The sequence below is a fragment of the Adelges cooleyi genome, unplaced genomic scaffold (genome assembly GCF_023614345.1).
Source record: "Adelges cooleyi isolate 19-005CV unplaced genomic scaffold, UGA_ACOO_1.1 ACOO_flye_CR_arks_rails_tigmint_CR_PRNA_23, whole genome shotgun sequence".
Classification (NCBI taxonomy): domain Eukaryota; kingdom Metazoa; phylum Arthropoda; class Insecta; order Hemiptera; family Adelgidae; genus Adelges; species Adelges cooleyi.
The window spans coordinates 2,772,584-2,785,602 of NW_026095893.1; the positions used below are offsets into that span (position 1 = coordinate 2,772,584).

General features: G+C 29.8%; 2 protein-coding genes across 4 annotated transcripts; both read right to left on the reverse strand.

The window, feature by feature from the left end:
- Window positions 1-495: 495 nt before the first annotated feature.
- LOC126835894 (glutamic acid-rich protein-like) lies at window positions 496-2,535 on the reverse strand. Its single transcript, XM_050568757.1, has 3 exons — window positions 2,230-2,535; window positions 1,044-1,182; window positions 496-981 (listed from the first exon to the last, which is right to left on the reverse strand). Exons 1-3 carry the CDS (start codon window positions 2,332-2,334, stop codon window positions 920-922), a joined length of 306 nt encoding a protein of 101 aa, XP_050424714.1. The 5' UTR covers window positions 2,335-2,535; the 3' UTR covers window positions 496-919.
- Window positions 2,536-8,584: 6,049 nt separating this feature from the next.
- On the reverse strand, window positions 8,585-11,783 carry LOC126835252 (peroxiredoxin-5, mitochondrial). 3 transcript variants are annotated; one of them, XM_050567717.1, is made up of 5 exons: window positions 11,759-11,783; window positions 11,102-11,196; window positions 10,355-10,489; window positions 10,101-10,232; window positions 8,585-8,994 (listed from the first exon to the last, which is right to left on the reverse strand). In XM_050567717.1, exons 2-5 carry the CDS (start codon window positions 11,111-11,113, stop codon window positions 8,803-8,805), a joined length of 471 nt encoding a protein of 156 aa, XP_050423674.1. In that variant the 5' UTR covers window positions 11,114-11,196; window positions 11,759-11,783; the 3' UTR covers window positions 8,585-8,802. The 3 variants fall into 3 exon arrangements, with proteins under 3 accessions (XP_050423674.1, XP_050423673.1, XP_050423672.1); XM_050567716.1 differs by lacking the exon at window positions 11,759-11,783 and adding an exon at window positions 11,450-11,591; XM_050567715.1 differs by lacking the exon at window positions 11,759-11,783 and having other exon boundaries at window positions 11,102-11,375.
- Window positions 11,784-13,019: the final 1,236 nt, after the last annotated feature.

The following is a 13,019-nucleotide window of genomic DNA, read 5'->3' on the forward strand; positions in this document are numbered from 1 at the left end:
TTGACGGGTTAATAAAAGTACACTTTATTTGGTTTATAAAATTGAACTGCCATTTTCTTTGTTTATGCAAAAATCTTACTAAAACATGTTCAGTGGCTTCTTCAAAAAAAATATTGTAGTTGGAATGAAAAACAAATTTCCTAAACTTTAAAACATGTCGAGAATACAAAATAAAAAAACCAACACGAGAGTTTTTTGATTATCTTATCATTTAATCAAAGTTTTATACAAAAGTAACTTACATGCTTAAACAATATATATATATATATACACACATATATATATATATATCTATATACAATATAAATACATATATATATATATATATATATATATAAATATATTTTTCAATTTGTTTAGAAGTTAAACCTATTACCTAAATTAAAATTTAGCATTTTAAAAACGTATTTGTAAATATTTCTATTATTTACTTATAAATAGGAAATATTACTTAAAAAACAAAATGTATTGCGTTGTAACCTGTTACAATAATAATAATAAAAAAAATCAATCATAAAAGTGGTCGAGTTAGTTTTAAGTATTCCAGTCAACAGTTAGCCAAAGTTTAAAAAACTTATTCCACAAAGCACATGCTCAAAACTTGACCGATAGTGAGTGACTAGAGATTTGGAACATGTACACAGAAAAAAATTAGTAGGAATCATGTTTTTAAATAATTAAAAAAAGGCTAATTTTATCTTAGTCACTCAGTAGCAGAAAAGCTTATTCATTTGTTTGTCATTCATATGTATGTGAGTGTGTTATATATATATATATATGTTCATATATAAAAAAAAAAAAAAAAAAAAAATACATTTTGAAATCAAAATTCTATCAAACAGGAGACACTGAGTACATGCGCACTATGTATAAATTATATAAAAATTAAGAGACTTGTTCAATTGTACATTTTATCAGTTTACACATCATCTTCATCTTCTTCTACACCATCAACATCATCGTCGTCTTCTTCTGAACACACTATTAAAGAATTTATGTAAGAAAAAAATATACACATTAATCGTATTTGAATAAACAATTACCATCAGCCTCATCTAGATCGTCGTCTCCCTCAGCAAATTCTTCTTCCTCATCTTCTTCACCCTCAACCTCTTCTTCTTCTTCAATTTCTTCGTCACCGTTTTCTTCTTTTTTCTGTTTTTTTACTTCATCCGATTTGTCCTAAAAAGTTAAAAAAAAAATTACTTTTAACCTTGATAAATAATATTATTTGATTTTCTATAATTAATTATGCTCGTACACAAATAAAATATATAGTTGAATTTCAATACAATTGGTTGTTATAAAATATTAAATACAAGTATAAAATATTTTGATTATGTTCTATTCAATAAAAGTAACCCCACAGCGATATAATCTTTGTAGTTATTATAATGACAAATACTTGAAATTTAAGGACAGAATTCAGGTAAATACTATTGATGTAAAAGTTAATAGTAATATGAATTTGTGTGTATCACCTAATTGAATGTAAGCTTTTATAAAAATAAAAAAAATAATAATATTATAAACTAAGTTTTCATAATCATCTTAACGTTCAAACTAACATTGTTATCATTTACGAGATAATATTTGTACTCCTAACACGTAGAATAATATGATTTTTGATCAATCCAAACGCATAAGTTTCATTATCAGAAAACCCGTATTGAGTATTTCTCTTTACGATAATTTATTATATAATAATATAAAAACATTTGACAAGTTGTAACCTAGTCGAACAATTTGCAGACGGAAGATATTTCAAAATCAAGTCGGAAAACGAAATCAAATTTTCCGGTGTAAACGAAACAGCGGGAAGGGGAGGGGGTAAAATCGAGACCAGGCCTAGTAAAAAACCGTTGATGCCGGAAACGAATGGTATGGGACGCTACCGAACATCTCTCTAAATACTGGCGTCATTCACTGAAATCGATATTGTAATAATTAAAAATCTCGTTCGGACGCATCGAGTGGTTAAGAACAACGACAACGCCAAGTACTAGTGATATACATATTAAATATCAGGCAAAACGCACGCGGTACCACACGATACGTGCCGGGGTAAAAATGGCGGGCATAATGAATTGCCGGTAACCGGTACGCCGGGTGACACTACGAATTTATTTCAAACGAAGCCCGCGAAAATCCAGATTCCGTCGTTCGTAAGAATCTACGGGTGTTGTGAATTTTCTGAACGGATTAATCATACTTTTAACGGGTACTTACGTCTGCCGGCCTTTTGGTTCCCTTGATGATGTCGGCCTTGGGGTCTGCAACGTCGTTTTCTGCGATTTTTTCTACCACGTCGTTTTTTGCTTCTTTTGTACTCATTTTTGGTTTAAATTATTTTTTTTTTATTAAAACAGAAGTTACACCGAGATCCGGTGGGAAAAATACACAAGGTATTGAAAACGGAAACGGCGTACTAACACGTTTAGAAACGAACCGAAAATGCACGCGAGTCGGCACGAGAAATAAACGGAGCAAACGAACGAGCGGACAAACGTACAACGAATACGGCTCGAGCGAGCGGTGTTCTTTGTTTGTGAAGATTGCGCGTGCTGGTGGGGCCGGCCGACGTCAAATTTTCAATTTGGTTTTTTGTTATTTTCGGGCCGAATAAAACCCCTACGATCCGTTTAAAATTCGTACACTATTATTATAATAATGTCCTTTTAACTTTTGGCTTTTAAATTAGAAAATTAAGAAAAATTAGGAAAAATCTAGAGGGGTTTGAGATTAAAACCGGCAAAACGCGACAATGGCGACGAGATTAAAACGAACAACAGCGCCTCTGACGGACGCTTTTGGCGTTAATATCGAACAAAAATATTAGGCAACGTATTATTTGATGTACATGCTTGTGCTCACGAATTTAAAATAAATATTAAATAATAATTTATTTGAACAAAAACAATTTATTATAAACACGTTTAGGAAAATTGTATTGCTTACAGTGTTGTGTTTATAATTCAAATTAGCTAATCAATTTCGATATTCGTATCGAAAATAATTTAATACTTATATTGCATTGTGGGATTTTTTATTGCTGCAAATACAAATAAAAAAAAAAGACCCCCCATCAGTTATTTTCTAGAGTAGTGTTAAGAAATATTTTTTTCTTTTCGCACCGTCTTTATCCCAGATAAAGAAATTATAAATATGTTAACGGGAACTGTGGCGATTAGTATTTTATTGGTTAACGAGTTTGTCAACTTGGGCCAACTAGCAACTATGATAAACTGTAAAGTTTATTGTGGACAACATGACTTTTTGAATTGGGAGTTGACCACTAATTTTGTTTTATTCTAAATTTGTCTTTAATTCAATGCGTGGCATTTAATTAGTCGGAAAATATTATTTATTGAACACCCTTTTTTGTATACCTACACAAACAAGCCGGGTCATTGATTTTACGTCGCATCATTATTATAAACACCCTCCCCCCCTAGTGAAAGTATATACCTGCTACTATAGACAACATATATGAAATACAAAATAATAATCATAACAACAAGTCACAACTGTAAACGTGAAGCGGACTCCGCAACATGTTGTATTTCAGTGGTACGAGACTACGAGTAACCGTGTGCGTCACATAATCGCACCGGGCGCCGGTACGGTACGACGATCGTTTGTGTAACGGTTTCAACATTTTGTTTGTGGTAAACATCGATTTTCCAAAGACATTGTAAACCATAGGAGTTGTAAAAAAAAACCGTCAAACGCTTAACGCGCTAACCCGGCATGTCGACTATTAGCGCCATCAACAGATAAGATGCGTTTAACAGGCAAGAGGCCACAACACTTGGGAATAATAAAAACCTACGTGTTTGTATGTAATATTTTCGGTAGGCAACAAAACACGGCCACTGAAATGTAATATAGTAAGCTACTAAGGATACGAAATATATTTGGACGAAACGTACCCCCTGTAAATAATTTCGTTTGATCAATTACAAATTGAATAAAAACCTACGCCGCGAGATTATATAGAATAATTTTAAAACGAATAAATACATATTTCGGGTTTTCATTAGACTAAATAAATACAACCGCAGTTATTATGAACAAAAAGTGCAAAACATTTTATTTTATTAACCACACACAGATAAAATCAGCTACAAACATCTGAACAAATTGTAAGAATTAAATACGGGTACGAGAAATATGAGTGCTAAAAAAAAAGCCGTGAAAATATTTTTTAAAAATATTTTTAAGTACCCACGCTTATACTATTTTTGTAGGTCGTTGGTTAAATAGACAATTTTGAATACAACATAACATATCAGTATACGACATTTAGTTTTTTTAATACGTTTTATAAATATTTTGTCGGTAAAATTTCAATTGGGTAATGAATAGAGTTTAGATATAGAATTTGAAAGTTATTAATAAAAACGACTCGCCGCGCCAGTGGGATCGATACTGACGTTGGTTGGTGGACAAGATTCTTCAGGGGGAAAAATTTGGGAACACGTTTGCCGGGTTGGTCTAGGTAAAAAATAATATAATGGTAATGTAACTGAAATGAAATACAAATCACTATTTGAGTGCATTGGTCACTGTACCTTAAGACTAGCTATGGCGCATGCGCATAAAATGTTTGTTGGGCCTTTCATTCTCTCTTATTTAAATGACTTGATGGGTACACCGTGTTTTTATTATAATTTGTAAATTGTAGTGCACTGTTAAGTCGATTAAACTTGTAATGGGTTAATTATAATTATTTAATTGACCGTTAGAACTCTGTTTAATAATATGGATTTTTGTTGCACTTGTTTACGTAACAGATAAAAATAATACCATGATTTTTCTGCGATAATTTACACGTATTATATTTTATTATCTATAGTATTGGTTATCTAAAACAGATAACTATTTATGTACTAATAAAAAATATCGTACCTAGTCTGGGTGCTTTCAGTATTAAGCTATAATTTCTTAGATGGAAGTTAATAATTATTAGTTATTAATTTAAGAAAATAAAATATTTATTGATTTCTATTCATATCCGTGGGATTGTTAATAATATGAGATCGTAGAGGCAACCATCATACACAAAAAAAAAAAATAGATTAATTCGTTTTTAAATTTACATCCGTATTCATGCCTAAATATTTAGTGATCTGAATATATGTATTTGAAAAAAAAACATAACAAAGTTTGTACTTTAATAATTATATTTTTTTCTGAAAAAGTAAACAGGCAATACGAGTTAGAAGATCAAGTTTATCTATGTGACTGCCGAATTTGGGAACAAATTGAACACAACTAGTCGAAAAGTTATTTGAACTTGAGATACGGCTTCAAATCTATGAATTCTAGATCTAAATATCTTAATGAGATCTTGTAATAAAACTATTGAATTAACTACACTCTACTGAGCTTATGCCTAAAACAAAATTGTTAATAAAAATTATTTTGTAAAAGGTTTAATTGACAAGCGTACTTACATTTCTCCATATGTTCAAATCACCTCAATGACCATTTTCACTGACCAAAAAGGTTTTTTTTTTTTTGATTATATATTATAAAATGTAAATACTTATGTTTAGTTATAGTTATTTAATACCCTCGAGTGTATTTATTGCCAATTTATTAACTTATCTTGTCTAACGTGAAATGTCTCGACAATCAATTCTTACTTTCGGTGTACAGCAACTTACGGCCTGCCTAGGTACTTCAACTTAAAAAGATAAATAAACAATTTACTTCTAACCTATAACCATAGAAAAATTACATTTAGGAATTACAATGTTGTGCATTTGGTTGTATACAGTCGATAAAAAATAATTCACGTTAATACCTTAACTTGACTTAAAATGTATCAAAAAAATTATTGATGACAAACCTTTTTTAATTATTGTGTATACAATCCGTTAACTTCTTTGTTTTAATTAACGAATGCAAAATCATTTGGCCAGCACGGTTAAGTATATTTAATTGATCTACCCCTAACCGAAACAATTAACATAGGCATCACATCACAGTTTTTAAAGCCGCGGCCGTTGCCAACAATAGCATTATACCTACCCCCAAATACCGTAAAGCGCTTGATCATTTGAACGAGTACTGAGTATAGCAGTGTAGGGTAAAATATAATAAGGGATACCCGTCAAAAATCTGTTGCTGTTACCGGACCCCTTTGCTGAAGGCTGTAGCAAGGTATAGTTTTCGCAATGGTTTAACGATAAAGGTCAAATAAAGAGGGGCTGAGGAGGGTAAATATTTATTGAACGAGATATGGAGACTGCATCCCAATTCATTTTCAACGTAGCTAAATATATTTATAAGCCACGGGAGATACTCATTTTTAAAAATAAACAACTAAATATGCTTTATGAGTTAGTATTTTAACTTTCAAGTCCATAGAACATTTAACATACATGATATTATTTAGGTAGATCACGCCATAGACTTGTGAAACCCCAATTTTGGACGCAAAACTATATTAACTGTATATTCGTTGTGACCATTTCGCTGTCATAACGGTTGCTGTTTTCGATTTACTATATTTAATCTACGTTAAAAACTAAAAAGTGACCACGTTGCCGGAGTGTTAGGACCTGAACTCTATTTTTAATTATGTATTCCAATTGGCTATTATGTAATAACAATAAGCACATATTATATTACTAGTATAACAATTACCACTAACCAACACACGCCCAAATTGACCTTAAAATGGGGGTGTTTATAAGCGTTGGTAAAAACGAATGCATCAAAGGTGTAAGACCGTCTACACACGTATCTATTCAAAAGAAACAGAACTTTGACGCAAACCACTAACCAGTCCTGTTTCTACCTAAGTAATAAAATGTCGTGCCGTCTACGCTACTGGTTACTAACCAGTTAGTAACGCGTTGGTGATAAGTTCCAAGTGACTCAACTGTCGAGTCACTTCAGTTTCTCGTCATCAAGGCTTTTTCCGATTTCCTTGTGTTCAAAAAAAAAGATAAGACAAGCATGGACGAACAAAAATTGAACACGTCTTTAGACATGCGATAAAATCATATACATTTAGCATCTGAAAGATAGTATCCTCTTGCAGCAACGAATAATCAACGGTGACAATTTCTTTCGAGGTGTGGATGAACACAAATTCTCCTTTGTCTTATATTCCTTCTATAGTAGTAGTATGCTAACACCGTTTCTTCATCACTATTTCACTGGAATCGCTATCAAAAAATTCACGGTGTTGCAGAATTATGACAACGAAAGTCCTGCTTTATATGAGCACACATTAAAACAAACTACTAATCTCGATCACGTTTTGAGTAGATTTCGAGTGCAGACTGCAGATCCGAGTCGCTTATACGTATTAATTTAAATCACATATTAATTACTTTTCTTTTGAATAGCTTTGTGTGTAGATTCTACACTCTACTGGAGAGGGCCTAAATTAACCGCAGTACAAAAAATATCGGGTAGTGTCATTATTATAAACTGAGTGTGCTATTTGCTGTGTCCCTGGGCTTTGCACTTCCAATACAATTATGTTAACTGTAATAATATGTATACATAAAATTATTGTATATTATTATTATAATGTATATTATGTTTAATAATATACACGTTATTATTACAGTTTGTTTTACTATTAAGTTATACTTACAATTACTACATGTCTACAAACGACAAAAAATAAATAAATAAATATAATGTGTAATCGTAAATAAAGATGTTAAGTATGGATTTTTTCAGAAAGGACGTATTATTTTTTAAAATTAGCGTGTACCGTCTTAAATGAAAAACATATAATTTTTAAATTATAAATATCTAACAAATACGGGTATTTAAGCATTGTTCTTTTTTATTACATAGCGAATTTGTATTTAAAATGCATTTCTTGTTTTTTGTAAAATCTAGGGTATAGAAATCAACAAGTTTTTTTCTGTGTTATTGTTGATATAACTCATGTAAAGCAATAAATATTTCATATTATACATTATAAAAGGCCTTGTATGTTAGCAAGAACTAAGTTAAGGCCACGACGTTAAAAACGTATGTTAAAATATAGATTAGCCTTTAAGAGTTGTTTATCTGTTTTTTATCATATTAGAACACAATCTTAAAATTAGGTTATAGTTAAATATCACTAGTCAAGGTTTAAACAGAATTTTTCATAGTTATTTTTAATTCTATCAATATAAACGTTACATATAGGTACTTAATCCTTGTAACAAATATAATAAGTCTATTTATCACAAATTTTAAGTTTTAGCTAAAATGCTTTGATTTAAATCAATTTTTTTGGCCAAAACTGGGTTCAGCGTACTTATAGTGAACAACAATTTTTATTTGACTTATCAAAAAAATAGGTTATGTAAATTATATGGTGATGTTACGTTTTCAATTTGGTTAATTTCCTTAATATTATAATTAAAATTCCATAATCTGTAATATGTTCAAAAGTAATAATTCAGAAAAATTAGCAGTTTGAAGGGAATGCGTTTTCATAATTAAATTATAAGCTAACGATAAAAATGCAATACTTTAAATTTAAACTTTGACCACTTGAGTGTTTTGAGACTTTGCATATGATTTTTTTACTATCCATAATGTAAAGTATAAAAACTTTAAAATAATTATTTTTATAATGTACATTTTCAGTAAAATATTGTTTGATTACACAATATATAGGTTTTTAATGAGTTTCATTAAATAACATTATACAAATGTATACAGTTTTACATAGAAATAAGCAATATTGAAATGAAAATTGATTAACAAAGTTTAAAACACAAAAAAAAAAATTATCATGAAGCCAAATAAAATAAAAAATAAATTAAAGAACTACAAAGTGAGATTGTTTGCCAATGAGCAAGAAAGACCAGTGTTGTCTGGTTCCACATTCAGTTGTTCTACTTTGCCATTTTTAATCAACATAGAGTATCGTTTGGAGCGAATACCACCTAACGGTGGCAAATCAATAGCTAAATCAAATGCTTTTGTTAGCTCGGCTTGGGGATCAGCAAGTAAACGCACCTGGATTAACAAAAAAAAAATTTTTTTTTAATATTAGTGTTCTACAAAGCCCACACAATGGGGTCGCATATCTTTAGGAATTGTTAAAACTAAAAATGGCGAAATCACTTATAAAGAAACGCTTTGATGCAAAACTGTAGATAGTAAAAAATTATAGAATTAAAAATGGATACATTAGTATATCTAGAAAAACTTAAGCAACACTTGTAGTTATATGTTATAAAATAATTACAAATTTAAAACTTCCATTAACCACAAAAATAATACTCTATAGTGTATATGAATTTCGGCAGCAATGTTACCATCTTCAGCGCATACAACAGACTAAGACTGAGTGCAGTTTATTGTATGCGCTGAAGATGGTAACATTACTTCCAAAATATTTATACACTATTGAGTATTATTTTTGTGGTTAAGGGTTTATTTAAATATTTCATAAATTAGTATAGGATTAACTTTTTAGGTTGAGAATAATCGATTGAAAATTTGGAGTGATCAATTGGGGTATGAATAATATTATAAAAAAAAAAAAATAATAATAATAATAGTGTCTCAAGTTTAATTTATTATATGTAAATATATATTTATGCCATTAAAATAAAAAAAAGTCAATATAAACCATTTTAAAAGAATAATATGTTTTTAGTTTTATTTTTTTTTCTCAATGAATAAAAGTTTGATTATAACGTATTTTTGAAATATATTATTTGGGTTATGCTAGATGCATCTTCAGGTTAATTTTCAAACATTAAATTCTAAAATAGTGAAATTGGAGGAAAGGGTTAATGAAATTTTCTTGGGTTTTCATTGTATATCAATAGTATTATATCTAAAGAATATCCCATACAAGTTTGGAAGAAATTTAACTAAACAAAACTTTTAATTTAAAAAAAAAATGTATAGCATGTAATTTTGAGTTAAAAAATGTGCAAAGTTTTAGGGTGTTTTTCTTTATTTCGAAGAGGGAAGGGTAAATCATTTTTGATTTTATAGCCTTATAAAATACTTTTTAGTCACTATTTCCAATCAATACATTTGCTACGTGACAAAATTGTTTAGTGGTTTATAAGATATTGTGGGTTGCCATAAAATATTTAAATATTTACCTTTCCTTCTGAATTCTGATCTTTTGCCCAGGCTGCCATAACAAATGCATCATTCACTGAAACACAGACAATTTCGTCTACTCCTTTTTTCTTTATATCATCAGCTGTGCTTACATAACCAGGTAAATGCGACTGAAATTACAAAATATCAGTTTTTAAAAATAAATAAATGTAAGTGTGGCGGATGCATGGCTCCACAGCTTGTGCTATATACACGTAGAAGCTAAAATAAATAATATGGTTGTTGTTTTTACCTTAGAACATCCTGGAGTAAATGCACCAGGTACTGCAAATAATACTACAGTTTTATCTTTGCATAGGTCCAAAATGTTAATTTTGTTGTTGGGTGTATTCTCTGATAAATCCACGCTGGGTATGACGTCTCCAACCTGTAATAATAATTATTATCATTTATCACTATCAACTATCTTAACAGGCCTTTTAGACCCACACTGCATGAGATGGTTTTTAATTATTATTAAAATTATAATATAAACAATTTACCATTATCAAATAATGAAAAATAAAAAATAAAATATAAGAAGATTTATAATTGAAACTAAAAAATATTTGATAATCGACAATTTTTGTTAGAGATAAGAACATGTGAATTAGTCTGGAACTTTGGAAAACACACTGGGTCGCTTAAAATATAATGAATTAATACTTGACTGTATTATTTCCTTAAATGTCATTTTTGGTGTTTTACAAACAAATATTTTATAATATTCTAACCGACTATTAGCATTCCTGGAATTTGAGCTTAGGTATGTCCAAGCCTTTTTTATATAAGCAATTTGAAGAGGTCTTAAAAATTTCATAAATAACGTAATTCTGTTTTTTATAAATATATTTATTTTTATTTGTTAAAAAATTATTTTGGCTAAATAATCATTGTAAAAAGTTACTAAGCAACGCTTGCTCGATTTATCATTAATATTATAATTTGTTACAAGTGTCATTTTGTTAACGGTAATTTGTCTGTAATCGTGTTTACTTACTTTGATAGGCATTTTTGTATTGATGCTGAAGCTCAAAAGTCGTTTCGTTACAAGGCTAATTGGAGACTGACACTTGAATGCGGCGTGAAGAGTAGCTATAGCGTTAACAAACATTTAAAAATATACGTATAAATAGATTGTTAACGAAAATATAATTGGGTATTTTCTAAACGAGTATTTTACTAAAATATATTTTAAACTTTGATTAATGAACTTGGTCCTCGTATTGTAAAGAAAAATATTATTAGTGATATGAAATTCATATGTTATGATAAAGTTAAGTGTAAGCACTAAGCACCCTCAATGACCGCTAAATAGAATATAGCATAATAATTACTAATAACTGACCTTTTTTATAGTATAATATACCTATTACATAGATAAAACATATAAATAACCAATTTTTTCTATACAGATAAAATCACACAATATTTTATTTGTTCTGTGAAACGATGTACAGTGTACTAAAGAGGTAGATACTATAGATAACGTTTCACAACGGTACTTTTAACTAACGTCTAACGCGGAACACCAATCGCCAGCGGCCAGACCTTGACAACTGTATACAGTAGTCAGTACCTTTATCGCTTTTGTCTATTGATTATTGGACGATTGGCTAGAAAATGGAAAACTTTACCTAATCCGTTATTGACGTACCTTATAATTTAATATAATAATATATTATAGTACTATAATATAGTGATCAGCTGTACTATTAATACACTATACATACAAATTCGAATCTATTATTTATTATATAGACAAAGGTCGACGTTTTGGCTTTTGAGGTAGAAACTAAAATGACAAAAACCGGAGTTCACCGGTCGACCGCTATTTATCATTATATATTTTAATATTTTATCAAGTCGAGAATTGCCATTTAAATTGCATTGAACCGATTTTTTCTTCCATGACTGATTTATAGGCCGGCCGGCCGCATCCTGCTATTCCACGCATTCCACCCATTCCACGTAGCTTACACTACACTTAGCTTGGCATCATTACAGTCGATAAATAATTGTATATAATATGTGTGCCTTCTGGAGTTTCGCCTTGAATTGGGTTTAATTGTTAAACCTAGTTAAAGGTCATCCCTAAAGGATAAACCTGGGAGAGGAAGAAATATATGTATTATTGTATATTATATAAAAGTTTATATTATACTTGGATGAAAAATGTATAGATTACAATAAAAAAATATCCAGATCACCCCATCGTCTCTTCCCTAAAATACTCCCTTGCACATGATTATAGTATTTATAGATTTATGTACTCTCCTCAGAGGCGTATAAAAATGAGTGCATAATATTATAAGTAATTAAATGAATTACTGACAATCCTTTCTTAGTTGGTACTCCCCAAGCCAGTATACAAGGGGGAGGGAAGGTTAGGGATTCACCCTCCCCCCTCGAAATTTTAAAGAAGTAAATATATAATGTAACAATTAATAATATAATTATTTATTTTGTAATTCTCGTATTAGATGCGTACTTGGTACTATCTATGCAATATAAAAGGCGTATTGTACATAGTATTCTTGGGCATTGATTAAAATAACACAAGAAATTACTTACCACAGATCATTTTTAATCGTCAATCCAGAAACTTTTTAATAAATAATTAAGAAACTTTATGTTTTTAATTCCCTTTTCACTTTGTTGTACCTATTGTTCGAATTTTGATTTGTTTAGTGTTTTTACATGCAGATTTAGTACGAGAGTTTCTAGAAAGTGTTGGTTTTTAGGATGAACCTATTAGTTATTAGTCTTACAATTATGCCCTAACACAGTGGCGCCAAAGTATGTATTTCTAGTGTTTCCTTTTAAAATAACTATTTATCACCACTTTTTCTAAAATTAGTAAAATAAGCCAGTGTTAAGTCTTAATCGAGATATTTACATATTAGTATGTTGATAGG

Bases quoted from the DNA above. Each gene is read 5' to 3' on its own strand.
- LOC126835894 (XM_050568757.1), bottom strand. From the start codon at position 2,334: ATGAGTACAAAAGAAGCAAAAAACGACGTGGTAGAAAAAATCGCAGAA. The intron at 1,183-2,229 runs GTAAGTACCCGT...TTAACTTTTTAG, and splicing joins GAACCAAAAGGCCGGCAGAC to GACAAATCGGATGAAGTAAA. The intron at 982-1,043 runs GTAATTGTTTAT...ATTCTTTAATAG, and splicing joins CGATCTAGATGAGGCTGATG to TGTGTTCAGAAGAAGACGAC.
- LOC126835252 (XM_050567715.1), bottom strand. From the start codon at position 11,215: ATGTTTGTTAACGCTATAGCTACTCTTCACGCCGCATTCAAGTGTCAG. The intron at 10,490-11,101 runs GTAAGTAAACAC...TTATTATTACAG, and splicing joins ATACAAAAATGCCTATCAAA to GTTGGAGACGTCATACCCAG. The intron at 8,995-10,100 runs GTAAATATTTAA...TTGTTAATCCAG, and splicing joins ATCAGAATTCAGAAGGAAAG to GTGCGTTTACTTGCTGATCC.